The sequence below is a fragment of the Rousettus aegyptiacus genome, unplaced genomic scaffold, assembly GCF_014176215.1.
Source record: "Rousettus aegyptiacus isolate mRouAeg1 unplaced genomic scaffold, mRouAeg1.p scaffold_m13_p_1, whole genome shotgun sequence".
Lineage (NCBI taxonomy): Eukaryota > Metazoa > Chordata > Mammalia > Chiroptera > Pteropodidae > Rousettus > Rousettus aegyptiacus.
Genome location: NW_023416284.1, coordinates 26,080,674 through 26,093,476, shown reverse-complemented (window position 1 = coordinate 26,093,476; position 12,803 = coordinate 26,080,674). Strand labels below are relative to the sequence as shown.

At 45.7% G+C, this 12,803-nt stretch overlaps 1 protein-coding gene across 13 annotated transcripts in view; it reads right to left on the bottom strand.

Annotated features, from left to right (window-relative positions):
* Nucleotides 1-927: 927 nt before the first annotated feature.
* Nucleotides 928-12,803, bottom strand: part of NFYC (nuclear transcription factor Y subunit gamma) — a 58,281-nt gene continuing 46,405 nt past the window's right edge. For 7 of the 13 annotated variants that reach the window (XM_036232516.1, XM_036232510.1, XM_036232519.1 and 4 more), the window contains 5 exons: nt 12,000-12,173; nt 8,684-8,842; nt 5,480-5,587; nt 3,077-3,136; nt 928-2,141 (listed from right to left, as the gene is read on the bottom strand). In XM_036232516.1, coding sequence (XP_036088409.1) covers nt 1,710-2,141; nt 3,077-3,136; nt 5,480-5,587; nt 8,684-8,842; nt 12,000-12,173 — 933 coding nt within the window. In that variant the 3' untranslated portion in view covers nt 928-1,709. The other 6 variants (XM_016140039.2, XM_016140037.2, XM_016140040.2 and 3 more) reach the window with 4 other exon arrangements.

Here is a 12,803-nt window from a genome sequence, read left to right as displayed (position 1 = left end):
CCCTCTTGCAGTCTCTTCACAAAGCTATCAGGGAATGCTTGCATGTCTGAGACGTTTGGGTACAGGACAGTGGGTAAAGCCAGATACCCCCCTTCTAAGTCCAGAGCTAGAATGAATACAGGAGGAAGGGTGCTGAACTTGGGAGTCAGATACCTGTGGTGCTGCACCAGACTCACTATGGGGACGGACCTACTGACTTCTCACAGTGATAGTGTCTGCTCCACCTAGCCTGATGACATTGGAGGAGTACCATGTATCCCAAACCTTAAAACTAGTAAATCTCTTAACTGGCCCCAGCTCTTTTTGTTTGGTGGCTAAGAAGCTAAAGATGAAATATGAAACCTAATTCTAACAACTAGGTAGATCTTTACAGCCCAAATACTACTTTTTTATGACCAATGAAAAAGGAGAATGCTCTATTCTTCCTGCTTCAATCAATACAACACAGGACCTGGCTGTAGACCCCTTCTAATCCACTGGTTGACAAGGGACTTGGGCTGCCCTCCATGGCAGATGTCACTGGACATGGCCATAGCCGTCAACTCCAAGTATCAGCCTGCATGTGCCTAGGCAGAAGTGGAGGGATTTACCTGGGCCCTTATTTGAAAGGTAAGGACAGCTTTCTCTATGACAGATGCTCTCTTGACCCTTAACCCAAGAGGATACAACTGAATCTGGCCCATGTGTGGTTGTCCATGAAGTAAGGCAGGCAGGCATCTCTGAGCAGCAAATAGATTCTGATGAAGTTCATTTTTAAAATCAGCTGAAGACCTCAGTTTGAATCACATATGTAGCATAAGTTCCCTTAGCTTTTGTTCACAAGGATCCCCCTCCTTCAAGACACCCAACCTGAAGGCAAATCTTTCCAAACTCTTCCCAAGCAAAGTGGCCCATGAATGCCACAGACACAGACGCTCAGACTCTATATTATCTAAAATGAGATTTATTGCATATCATGCAGTTTGAAGTCCATGCAGCACAGGAGACTAGCACAAGTTGGAATGCATTTAAAAAATAAAATAAAAAATGGGGTGAGAAGTAAATGCACAAAGTTCTAGTCTCCTTGGGTCCCTGGGAGAGTAGGATTTGAGAATGAAACCATCCACTCCCCATGGTGAATGAGTTCTCTTAAGTCAAGGAATGTCTCCATGGTCTCTGGATGCAAATACACAAAGTCCTGGGGCAGGAGCAGGGACAAGGGGAGAGGACCAATAATGAAAAAAAAAAAAAAAATGAGCATTCACCTAATGTAATCTGAGGGCGGTACAGGTTGGCAAATCCTGGGGGCATCAGCTGTTCTAAGAGTCAGGAGATAATATACACCTGTGAGAAGATTTGCTCCTAAAAAGAAGTGGTGGTAAGAACCTGAACCTCCCCCACCCCCCAAAAAATCTTCAACCACACTCTTCAAGAAAATGCCATAAATATGTTATTTAATATTTTCATTTCATAGCATTGGACACACAGCTCAGCGTACTGAAATACTGATTCCTTGGAGAAGAAAAAGTGGAAAAGGAAATAAAAAATATTGCATCCTTCTTTTGGAGAATCTTGGCCCCCAGGCATGAGGCGTAGTAGTGCACCAGTGTCCTAGCCTGCGGGAGGCATTCAGGTCGGCCGGGTCCTCTGGGGAGGGACGCTTTGCCCACTGCCTGGAGCTTTATGGCAAAAATTGTGTTGGGTGTCCTTGGCCTTGCCAGCTCAAGCCCTCAGTCTCCGGTCACCTGGGGGGCCTGCCCGTCGGAGGGCTGGTTGGCTGACTGGATGAACATGGGTTGGGCGAGGTCTTGGCCGGCAGGCATGGTGACTTGCTGGATCTGGTAGAGCTGCTGCGAGGGGTGGAGAGGAGAGAGTGAGGTCACCCCTGGGAGAGGGGCATGCAGCTCCCTATGGGCCTCAAGTTGGTTGGGGGCCCCAGATACCTCAACCACCACCCACTGCAAGGTGTCGGAGGGAGGAGGGGATGTAGAGCTCTGCTGGGGGTGGGAACAGCAGACACAGGAGGCACCAGCACGGTGTGAGGGTGTGTGTGCAATGGGCGGGGAAGAGGAGCAGGGAGTTGCATTTCCTGTGGCTTTCACTTCTCTGGGCTCTGCCTCTCCCGTTAGCTCAGAGCCTCGAGCTTGCTGCACGCTGTTCCTCTGTGACAAACACAAGCAATTCGAACCACTGTACCAGCAGCTTGGAAGTCAGCATTTCCCCAACTCTCAGTAATCCTCACTGGCAGGGGCAGTAGGATTGCCCTCTCCTTCTTTCCTCAGAATATCTGACTCAGGTGGAGGTTACCCCGAACCTGTAGTTCTACGTGGGCCCTGCTGTGGAGGTTGCCTGGGATTACACACTTCCTGCAGCAAAGACCCGTGACGGGGTGAAGAAGATGCTCACATAGCTACTATGGAAGGTTTGGTTTCTCAAGCGTTCTTCAAAAGAAACCAAAAGCCACGACCCTCTGCCACAGGAGCCCTGGCATGTGAGCCTAGCCCCTGGTGCCAGCAGAAGCCAGAGGTGGGTGACGCAGCTCCTCTCCCTTCTGGACAGCAGAGAACATGAGCTTGGGCGTGTCATTCTATCACATCCTCAGGGGTGACTGGGACCACAGTACAAGGGGAAAGGGAAGATTCTTTCCTCGCATGGGTTTAGAATTACTGAATTCCAAGCACTGAGAGATACTGAGAGGTCACATGTTCTCTGCATTTTAACTAATCCATACTATTAAAAAGCAACAGAGCTTTGAGTAAAACTAGCCCTAGAGAGGAAATAGGAGGCCTGCATTCTAGTCCTGGTTCTGCAATTAACAGCTGAGTGACAAGGAACTTCCCTGCTCTAGGGCTCCATTTACTCATCTGTAAAATGGGGGCTTGGGCTATATAATGTCTAAGATTATGTTCAGCTCCCACAAGTCTAAATGTAAAGGACAGGCACCCTGATTTAAAGATTGTACTTGTTTTAACAATTTCTGGACACCTGTTTTTAACAGAAGATGAGACAGTGGCCCTAACCATCCAAACCCATGGATGTCATTCACTAACCCTCCCAACTCCTCACTCTCTGCCCCCGTCCAGGCTGGCTGTCCTACCTGTCCATCTGTGAACTGGCTGAACTGCTGCTGTCCTTGCTGGACCTCTGTCTGTGTGATCTGTAGGAATCGAGATGGCAGAACAGGCAGGTCAGCTGTAGGGTCTGGTCCACCAGCCCACCTCCCAGGAGAGGGTCATGAAGAGCAAATGAGACAATGCATATAAAGAGCCCAGAATGAGGCCTGGCACAGAACAGGGGCTTGACATGTAGCAGGAAAGCAAGGGTCCCTCCCCATTCCCTAGCACTGAAGGCTACTCGGACTTAGCACCACACAGAGGACCCTGGAGCACGTAACACACTTCTACAACCACCTCTCTTAATGGCTGCCCACTTCCCGCCTCCCAAAGTCTTTCCAGGGCCTGAGGCTCAAATCAAACAAAACACTGAGCTCCTAGGTGCTGATATGAGTGAGGCACGACATTTATGGTTTAGGCAGAAACCCTAAGGGTCTTTCAGCCAGTGAAGGCAGACTGTAAAACACTGGGCAAAGTGGTGAGTGGTCCCTTCATTCTTGAAAGGTGGGTTCCAAACCAAACCCATATCACCCAGATTATCTGACGGACATATGAAACACCCTGGCAAGCAGGTGGCCTTGGCCCTCGAAGCCCTTGTGGCAAACCTATGAAGTACTTTTTCCGATAGTAGTCACGTGTAGCCCTCTGGGTGAGGAGGAGGAGGGTAAGCAAGGAAAACATTTATCACATGCGCCTGAAATATTATGTGTGGATTTTAAAATAAATTAACTGATATGCAGAATTGCATTGTATGATGCAAGCTGTTGGAAACAGCTCAGCAGACTAGAAAGAAGACTGAAGCAGCTTGTGTAAATGTGCATCTATGGAACATTTGACTAGTAATGTCTTCTGTGTGCCATCTCCTGGAATCATTACAGCCAACCTCTCGAGTGTCTTCGCAACGGCCAAAAACCACCCGTCAGGCCTACCAAGGAGGAGCAAGAAGGGGACAGGTGTAAAAGGGTTTCACATAAGTTTCTTACTATTGTTCCTTGTTTTGGGTCTTTCTCCTACTACCAGTCTAAAGGCTGCTTGAGGGCAGAGGCTAAGTTTTGTCTTTATACCGCCCAGTGCAAAGTAAGCGCTCAATAAATGTCTGCAGAATAAAGGAATGACCCTGACATAAATGAAAAATATTCCTCGCAGATGAAGTTAACTGTGCCCTGTGGCCAGCAGAACTGCTCAACATATCCACTGAGAAGAAAGTTTCATTTACATATTATTTATTCAGCATTCATTCAACAAACATTTACTGAGCACCTAAGTACCAGCTGTCACAATCATAATCTGTTGTTATATAGACTCTGACTGCCCTCACGTGCCTTCTTCTTGGTTCTCCTCCTCCTCTTCTGTATACCCAACTCTCTCCACTTTCTGGCTTTAGTTTCTGGTGCTAAAACTGACCTCTGGGAAACCAAAACCTCTATCTTCTCATTTCCTCCCACTCCATGCCATAGAAATTTTGGATCTCAGGTTAGAATCTTTTTTTAAAAAAGAGAGGGGTGCCCAAGGGTGTGACCAGTCTTGAGATCTTATTCCATGTCCAGTGAGCCCCAAGGAAATTAGGGTAAAGCCCAAGTCCTTACATGAGCCTTTAATGATCCCAAAGACTCTAGGGAACTTGGAAGCCTTGCTTTTGGCGCATTCCTCATATTTTCCCAAATGAGATCTTTGGAGACCTGCTCTATAAACTCAGCCCTGTCACCACTGTCAATAGATACATCACCAGAAATGCAACTGGGCCAGACAGGTCCAGCTCTTAAACGATCGCTGCCTTTTTTGGGTCTGAGGCAAAAGAATCCATTAACAATGCCTCCCCTTGATCAGCATCCCCCATCCCCTGCAAATCATGCATAACTTCCCCAATCCCCAAGCCCAGGGAGGCAGCCCCCTCAGTACCTGTGGCTCACAGCCGTCAATATACTAGGGTATGAGAGGAGATGGCGGGGAGGCAATCTCTGGTTAGAAATGCATGGTGGGAATAAAATCTAAGTACGCTTTCCAAAGGGCACTAGAGGTGCCAGAAAAGCTCTTCAGGTTTAAAGATGGAAACTTAGCCTGACAATGAGGCAGTTTGTCAAAATGTTCCCTCTGGTCAGGCATGCGTACATGTACATCAGGCTTTCTTCAAGTATCCTTGAGACCTCTCTGCCGTGCATCTCTGTCGCTTAAAAACTTGATGGTAAGAGATGCACTTTGTATACAATACATCAAAAACCCCCACCTTGTCCCTTGGGATGCAGAATAGATGTGCAGGGTATAGAGGTGGCTCTTGCTGAAGGATAAAGGGGCAAAAGAGCTGTGTGCTGAGCATTCCTTTGCAGCCAGAAGCCAGCTCCTGCTGGTCCCCAACTCGAACCCAAGCTCCGCATCTCTGGGGCACATACCTGTTGAGCATTGGTGGCAAGTGTCTGGATCTGTCCCTGGACAACTTGGGTGCCTGATACAGGCTGGGCTAAGCGAATATACTGCAGCTGGCCGGCATTCAGCTGCACCTAGGGCAGGGGCAGAGACAAACAGACCACAGGAGATTGAGTATGACCTTAGATGGGCAAACTGTTCATGACCTGAGACGGCGACTGTCTCCGACCCCAACAAGCCCTCCAAAGAAGCCTACCATAAAAAGTTTCTTTTTAACAGAGATCAACACAAGCAAAACCATAATATCCTCACCCTGAAAGTCACACAGCACAAAAGAGGATATGTTCCCTGAATGGACTTTGGAAAAAATTCCCAGAGGATCTTGTCACATATGTGAGAACAGCATGGCTGCAACCTCGAAATCTGCTGGCTCTTAGCTCTTTGCTCAGTTTAGGCAGTCAGGCTGTCTGACATTTATTAGATGCTGTACCTTCAGTGTAGGCCCTTCTCCCCTCCATTTCCACACATGCTTCACCCCAGTTCCTGGAAATGCTGATCTAACACAGAAGAGTTCCAGCATTTGCCAAGAGCCCAAAGCAGATGGCCATCACCCTGCACCATAGCCCCGGTACTGCCCAACTCCAAGCTGCACGTCTTGGAAGAAAAAGCTGGCCTGCTTTACTATCGCTGTCCCCAAGAGCCAGGACCAATGGGGAGGTCTGTGGAACTTTTAGGATCCTTGGTGTTCAGCACTAGCTTCTGGCCAAACACCTCCCAAGAGGAAGCTGAATCAATAAAATCTTCACAGAAAACCCCATCATGGGAAACCAAAGCTACAAAAATGCCCTGAGAGTCCCTCATGCTTAAGATTAAGTCTCAGATAACACAATAATACCACATGCTGCATTTAATTGTGTGCTAAAAGCCTTAACTGAAGCTCTTAATGCTCCGGTATACCGTGAAAGTTTTAGTGCATGGGGATGAAGAAAGGACCAAGGCAGTTACAATGCAAGAGGAACTGTAGCTCAGCAGAGAAAACAGTTAGCAAAGGAGGATTGTAGGCATTCACACCCGGGATCTGGGGGATGAAAGAGGTTCTAGGAGGTCAGCAGATGGGCCCATAGGCCACCCTCCCTGGCCACCCAGACTGCCTTTATTGCAAGGGTGAGCTTCTTGAGGCGAACAGGCAAGTCATACCTCTTTGTTCTGGCGCAAACGTTCCCCATGCCTTCAAGAGCTAATGTCATTGTAGGGGTTTTTACTTCCATGAGGAAGAGGTTGATAGGAGGAAGCTTCATGCCTGTGTGCAGTGTTAAACCGAACTGCTTCTCTAAAACTGCCAGCCTCTAACAGGATTGGAACCAAGAAAGACTAATCCTGAAGTCCTTGGTAGACCATTCCAGAATTGTCCACTTAAGGCAAGTTGGAGAGATACAAAATCTAAACCTGTTAAGAATCTGGTTCAAAGCAGATAGGGCTCGATATTGTGACCTGCATTCATTTAATTCCTGAGAATATGCCAAGAGGAGCTGTTGGAAAGCTGCTGCCAAGCCTCAACTCCCCACTCGATCCCATGAACCAGCTTCTAGGCAACAACATAAGATGCTTGTGGGGATGAAGGTAGCTGGATGGAGGCTTGGGAGACCTCATTTGCTGAGACTGATGATATGTGGTTCCAGGAGTCACCAGAACTCTAGCCAAGGCACATGGGATACAAGACTAATGCCTTGTCCCAGGAATGGGGAGAGGTGTACTGATGGCCATAGCAATCGTCCATTTCCCAGCTGGAAAAAGCTCTCTGCAGAAACTCAAATGTGACTGAAAAGCTGTGAGCCAAACAGTTCTAAGCAGTTCTTAGAAGCAAGAAGCTCTTCTTTTAGGCTTCGGTTTAGACATTTGGTGATACTCTTCCCTCAGTCCTCTACCACAAGGATAGGTGTGGGGAGCCACGAAGCTTTTTTAATGTCAGTGCAGAACAAATAAGACTACTCCTTGGGCTTTCAAAAAAGAAGCAAAGTTTCCTTTCTGAAGGTCATCTCTATCACAAGCTTTCTGATGAGTTCAGAAATGCAGACTCCTGCAGAAGGTATCTGAGAACAGTGAAGTCAAGGTCCTGAATTCTACAACAAATCTTCTGTGCTAAAGCTCTGCCTTAGAGGATTGAAAACACTAGAGTTAAAGCTACTGCAAAGTGCAAACTCTTCTCTGGCTTAAATGAACTTGTTTTGGTGCCTTCACATAAATGAAAACCATTTAAGAAAGAGGCCTTTGGGTTGGTGGCTCAAAGGTACATGGAATTGATATAGTGTGTGTGTGTGAGAGAGAGAGAGAGACAGACATACAGAGACACACACATAAAGATGCACGCACACACTCTACTTTCCTAAGCTTTCTCTTAGCCTATTACTCTGTTAACTTAATAAAAAACTGTTTCAAAAACAGAGTTGAGGATAATTTTTTAGCTTTTTTCAAAGAGAAAGTGATTAATAAAGTCCAAGTAAATTTCTCTATCTGCCTACATTTCATTTACAATAGGATAGCCAAGAGGCAGAAAATAGGGCTGCTCCTTGTCACTTACTTTCCACATTTTTGGTGGCAAGATGACCCATGTATAGATGGCAAGTGTTACAACAGAGCATTTTTTACAAAAGAATAAGCACACGTAAAAAAGCCAACAAATCTGAGAAATGAAATCCCTCAAGCACACAGGAAACAGCAGTCCACAGTGAAGGAATGGATAAGTTAAATGAAAGCCAAAAATACACTTTGCTGCAGGCTCCACTGGGAACTGACTCATGAATATGCAACAAGTGTATTTATGGCCTTCCCTATATACCTCCATCTTATTCTCTGCTAATCAAAAGACAGGACTGCCTCACAGGGCCTTTGGGCCTTGGCATGGAATAGTGGTTACAATGATTTCTTTGTGTAGGCAAAGTGAGGAGAAATCAAGAGGAGCTGCCCCATGGTGGTGAACCTGAACCTGGGTTAAGGGAAAGCAGTGATAGGCAGTGAAGCAAGTTGTGGTCTGGAGTAGAAGGAATAAAGGTTAAAAAAAAGAATGAATACACGTATGTGTGTGTTACATATATCCACACCCAAAATTTATACACACACACATATACACATTTTGTATGTGCGTGTGTATTAAGGTATAAAAATCTTTAAGCATTTCCTGTTATAATGTTGAGCACAGTGCCATGCAGACCTTGAGGCAGGACAGGGCTTACCGGGATCTGCTGGATCTCTCCTGTGTTTGTGATGATCTGCTGCATCACCTGCATGGTCTGTCCAGTGCTGCTCTGGGCCTGCTGGCCTTGACCCTGTGGCTGGGCCTGGACAATCTGTACCTGCTGACCTTCTCCAACCTGCATGGTAACTGGTGTGCTCTAGAAAGAAAAGTCATGAGAAAGCTGACTGAGGTATGGCTCAGAGTCAGTCAGCTTACCAAGCGGTTAATAATGAGTGATGACTAGGAGCAAACCCTCTCCATGAATGCCTGAACTCATCTCAACACTAAAAATAATATTCTACCTACGGAGTCCTTTAAAGTTAGAATACTGCCAAAGTTACTCTCCAAAATAAAAGATGGGAAAGCCAGATTTTTAGGCTCATAGTACAGAATATTTGCCTAGGCCCTAAACATCTCTATGCTTCAAATGTTGCGTTTGCACAGCCACTTCAAAGACAGTGAAGCACATGTAGTCCAAAAGAATAGAAAGCAATCACGGACAGTTCACTTGAAAAATGGCCAAAATCAAGTCTGGAGCAGGTGAATTTGGAGGGCAAACTAAACGGAAAATGGGGTCAGAATGAATTTACTAAATTCAGGATTCTGGGCTCCCCCTTAGGCTTGCAGGACATTGGAAAGAAATAGTGTACACACTGGTTTTCGCCCCATTCGGGCAACAGAGCGACTCCAGCCCACACTGGCAAGCTGGCTGCTCTGGATCACAGCACAGCTTCCCATGGGAGAGGTGAACGGGTTAACACACTGTGGATGACGGACACTGTTAAGATCTGGATCTTAATTGAGGCTACCCCTAAGTAACAGAACTTAATAAAGCAAGAATTTTAACTTTCTAGAAACAGGAATCTCAGATGTAAGAAATTTCTGTCCAAACGTATACGACTTGGCAGATTCTGTGTCTCTTACACACACTTAGTGGACTGTAGCCCTACGAAACTTAATGTTTTTGAGTGACTTGACCTGTCACCCCAAACCACCCCCCCCAAATTTTTTTTTAATTAAAAAAAGATGACCTGTCAGAAAGGTGAGTCATTTTCTCAAATCTCAAAACTTCAGCCCTAGATGTAACCTTTATAGCATATCTTGCTCATCTGGCGGGGTGGGGGAGGAAGGGAGGTGCGTGGAGAGCTGTGAGTGGTGGTGATGGTGAGTGGTAGGGAGTGGTACTGGGGAGTGGTAAGAGGAAGGTAGAGCCATTTAAACTATACTCATACCCCCAAACCCCCTATTTGGCTATCTTTCCATTCTTCAGTAAGAGGACTCTGGGATTCTCAATGAATCATGGGCTTCAATCAATACTGCTATTTTAATGCTCTTACATTCTGATTGTATAGGTAGGTCTATTAAGCATCTGAAGTTACAAGGGAAGGATGTGTGTTCTGGGAACTACATATGAGATTCAAGGGACTACAAGGTAAAGAGAAATTACTACAAACTGTAAGAGAGTAGGGGAAAGATGACAGGGACCTATGTAAAAATACATATATGTAGTGAGTTAGGACAACAGGAAACATCTGTTCTTACACCATGATTTTCAACTCAGCATATTCCCCAAACCTCCAAGAATAAAAGTTTCTAATTTCATGACAGAAAACACAGGATTCACTTTACCAAAATATGCCTTCCTTCCAACTTTAATCTGTATTCTGTCCTGTAAAGGATATCTGAACTCAATTTGAAATAGCCATTACTACAGAGGTCCAGGGAGGTGTCACATAGCACAAGGCTACCCTGAACCAGCAAGACACTGAAACAACAGCTGTAAGATGTTGGGAGAGACCAATTCACCATCCTCACAAGCCTTATCAGCTCCAATCTGAGCAAGTCTGAGATGCAAAGAAGTAGACAGATGAAATTCTCACTGCCAAAAAAAAAAAAAAAAAAAATGGATACTGCCAACTCATCACTGTATTCTATCCACTAAATTTTCCTGAGAGAATTTCCAAAGTATTTCTAAATCATTTCAAGAAAATGAGGGCTTATGTTAGCACGGCAGTTGTCAAATCATGTATGGTGTGTGCCCTGTGGTTGGGGCACAACAGCCATGAGCTTCTTAGGATGATCAACAAATCAGACCCAGCTCTTGGCAGACTCCCTTGAAGTTCACTCTGGAAAAGGTTAAAGCCTTTGGCAAGTAAAGCTCTCACCATTGCAGAAGCATAAGCAAGAACCAAAGAAGGTCCCTTAGGCATCACAGTGCAATGAACTCCTTGAGGCAGCCTGGGCTACAATTATCTTTGAACCCCTCTTGCCTAGCATGGTGTCTGGCAAAGACCAAGCATTCAATAAATTTCTGTAATCTGTATAAAAAAAATGAGCAGGGAATAGATCCTAAAGTTATAATTAATATTTAAATCTATCTCCACCCCAATTTTTCTTTCTTCTAGGCAAACCCAGTTCCATACTAGAATACATAAGGCTATCTAAGACATGTCCTCTGCCTATCTTTTCAGACTTGCCTGGATGCTTCCCTATGCTGACTGTACTATCTCACTACTCCTTGCACTGTTTCGCACTTCCAAGACTTTGCTTATGCTGAGCCCTCTACTGGGAAAGCCTCCTTCTCCTCTCTGATTTATTTCCATTATTCCTTCTAAGACTCATATTAGTCCCTTCAGGAAACCTTCTCAGACATCCTCTTGTACCACCTCCCTCACATCTATGTTAAGTACCTCTTTTGATGTGCTCCCATAACACTCTCCACACAATCCTAAGAATATCTTACATGTCCTACGAGGTGGTATAATCTTATAGCCCCAACTAGACTGTGAATTCTTAAAAACAGGGACTATTTTAGTCATGCTTGTCTCCCCAACACATAGCAGAGGATTTTATCTACAGAGAAGATCAATGTTTGATGAATAAATAAATAAATTTAGGGCTCAGAGAACAGAGTTCTCTGCTACCTCTCATGATCTCCAGCAAACATGGATGTTACTGGTCTTACGACAATTGTAGTTCCCTTAAAATACCTTCTACAGAGATGCCACTACTCTTTGTGGGGGCATTATACAGACTTTTTTCCTTTCTAAAATTTTTTAGCTCACAGGGATCCTGGAGAACATCCTGTCCACTGTACTTTCCTCATTTGCCCCATGAGGAAACCAGGGCCCAGAGAAATTAGGATGACACGTGACCTTGGTGGCTGAATCTGGGGGAAAGCACAGGTTTCCAGACTTTCAAATCCAGTACTCTATAGTAATGACCTGAGTGTCTCTCTGCCTTAGTCAAGCTTTCACTATTCCAAACCTAAGAGGTATTATCTTGCTGGGGTGATACTGCTACAGTTCACAGACCTGGCCTTGCTGAGGCTGTGCAATGATGATCTGCCCAGGCTGGATGGTGGTTGTGGAGCTGGTGGTCTGCTGGCCTTGCTGCTGCCCCTGGACTTGGACGGCGGTGGGCTGCTGAGCCAGCGTGAAGTAGTACTGGACGGGCTCGGCAGGAGTCACAGACTGGCGTACCTCCTCCTGTGGGGTAGAAGGAAAGGCAGGTAAGAGGAAAAGAACTGACTCAGCAGCCGCCAGAGTGAATTTCCATTCTTCCCCCAAATGGGCTCTATGCAGTTGCCTGCTGAATGCTGAGCTCTCCACATTTGAAGCCAAGGGAAAGTGGAATTCGAAGAGACCAGTTGTCCTAAATCAAACTAAAAATAACAGATTCTATAGGCTTCACAAAACATACAGCCAATTTTCTGAAGTACAGAGTAATCACCCATTGTGTGATGAGTTGCAAATGGGCAAATAATTACCGTAACTAAAAACCATGCACCAGCAGTGCTTGTCAGTAAATGCTGTCAAGGCCTATGATCTGAGAACAGTGCTAATTGTGAGCACTGGAAGATACTACCCAAACGTTATGCTCACAGGCCAGCTCCCAATCTCCCAAATAAGGAGCACTCTCCTTATTTTGTTCCCACCACCTCAGAAGGGACAGAGCAGGGAAAAGGGACATAGGGCTTTTCCTGGGTTGAAATTTCAGAATTAAATGTTAAAACTGAGAGCACCAGTAGGCAAATGCCCAGTTTTTCACAGCGTATTGAGAGCTCTGTGGTCACTGAGAGCCACATCTGTCCAGTGTCACAACTGGTTCTGGTTGTA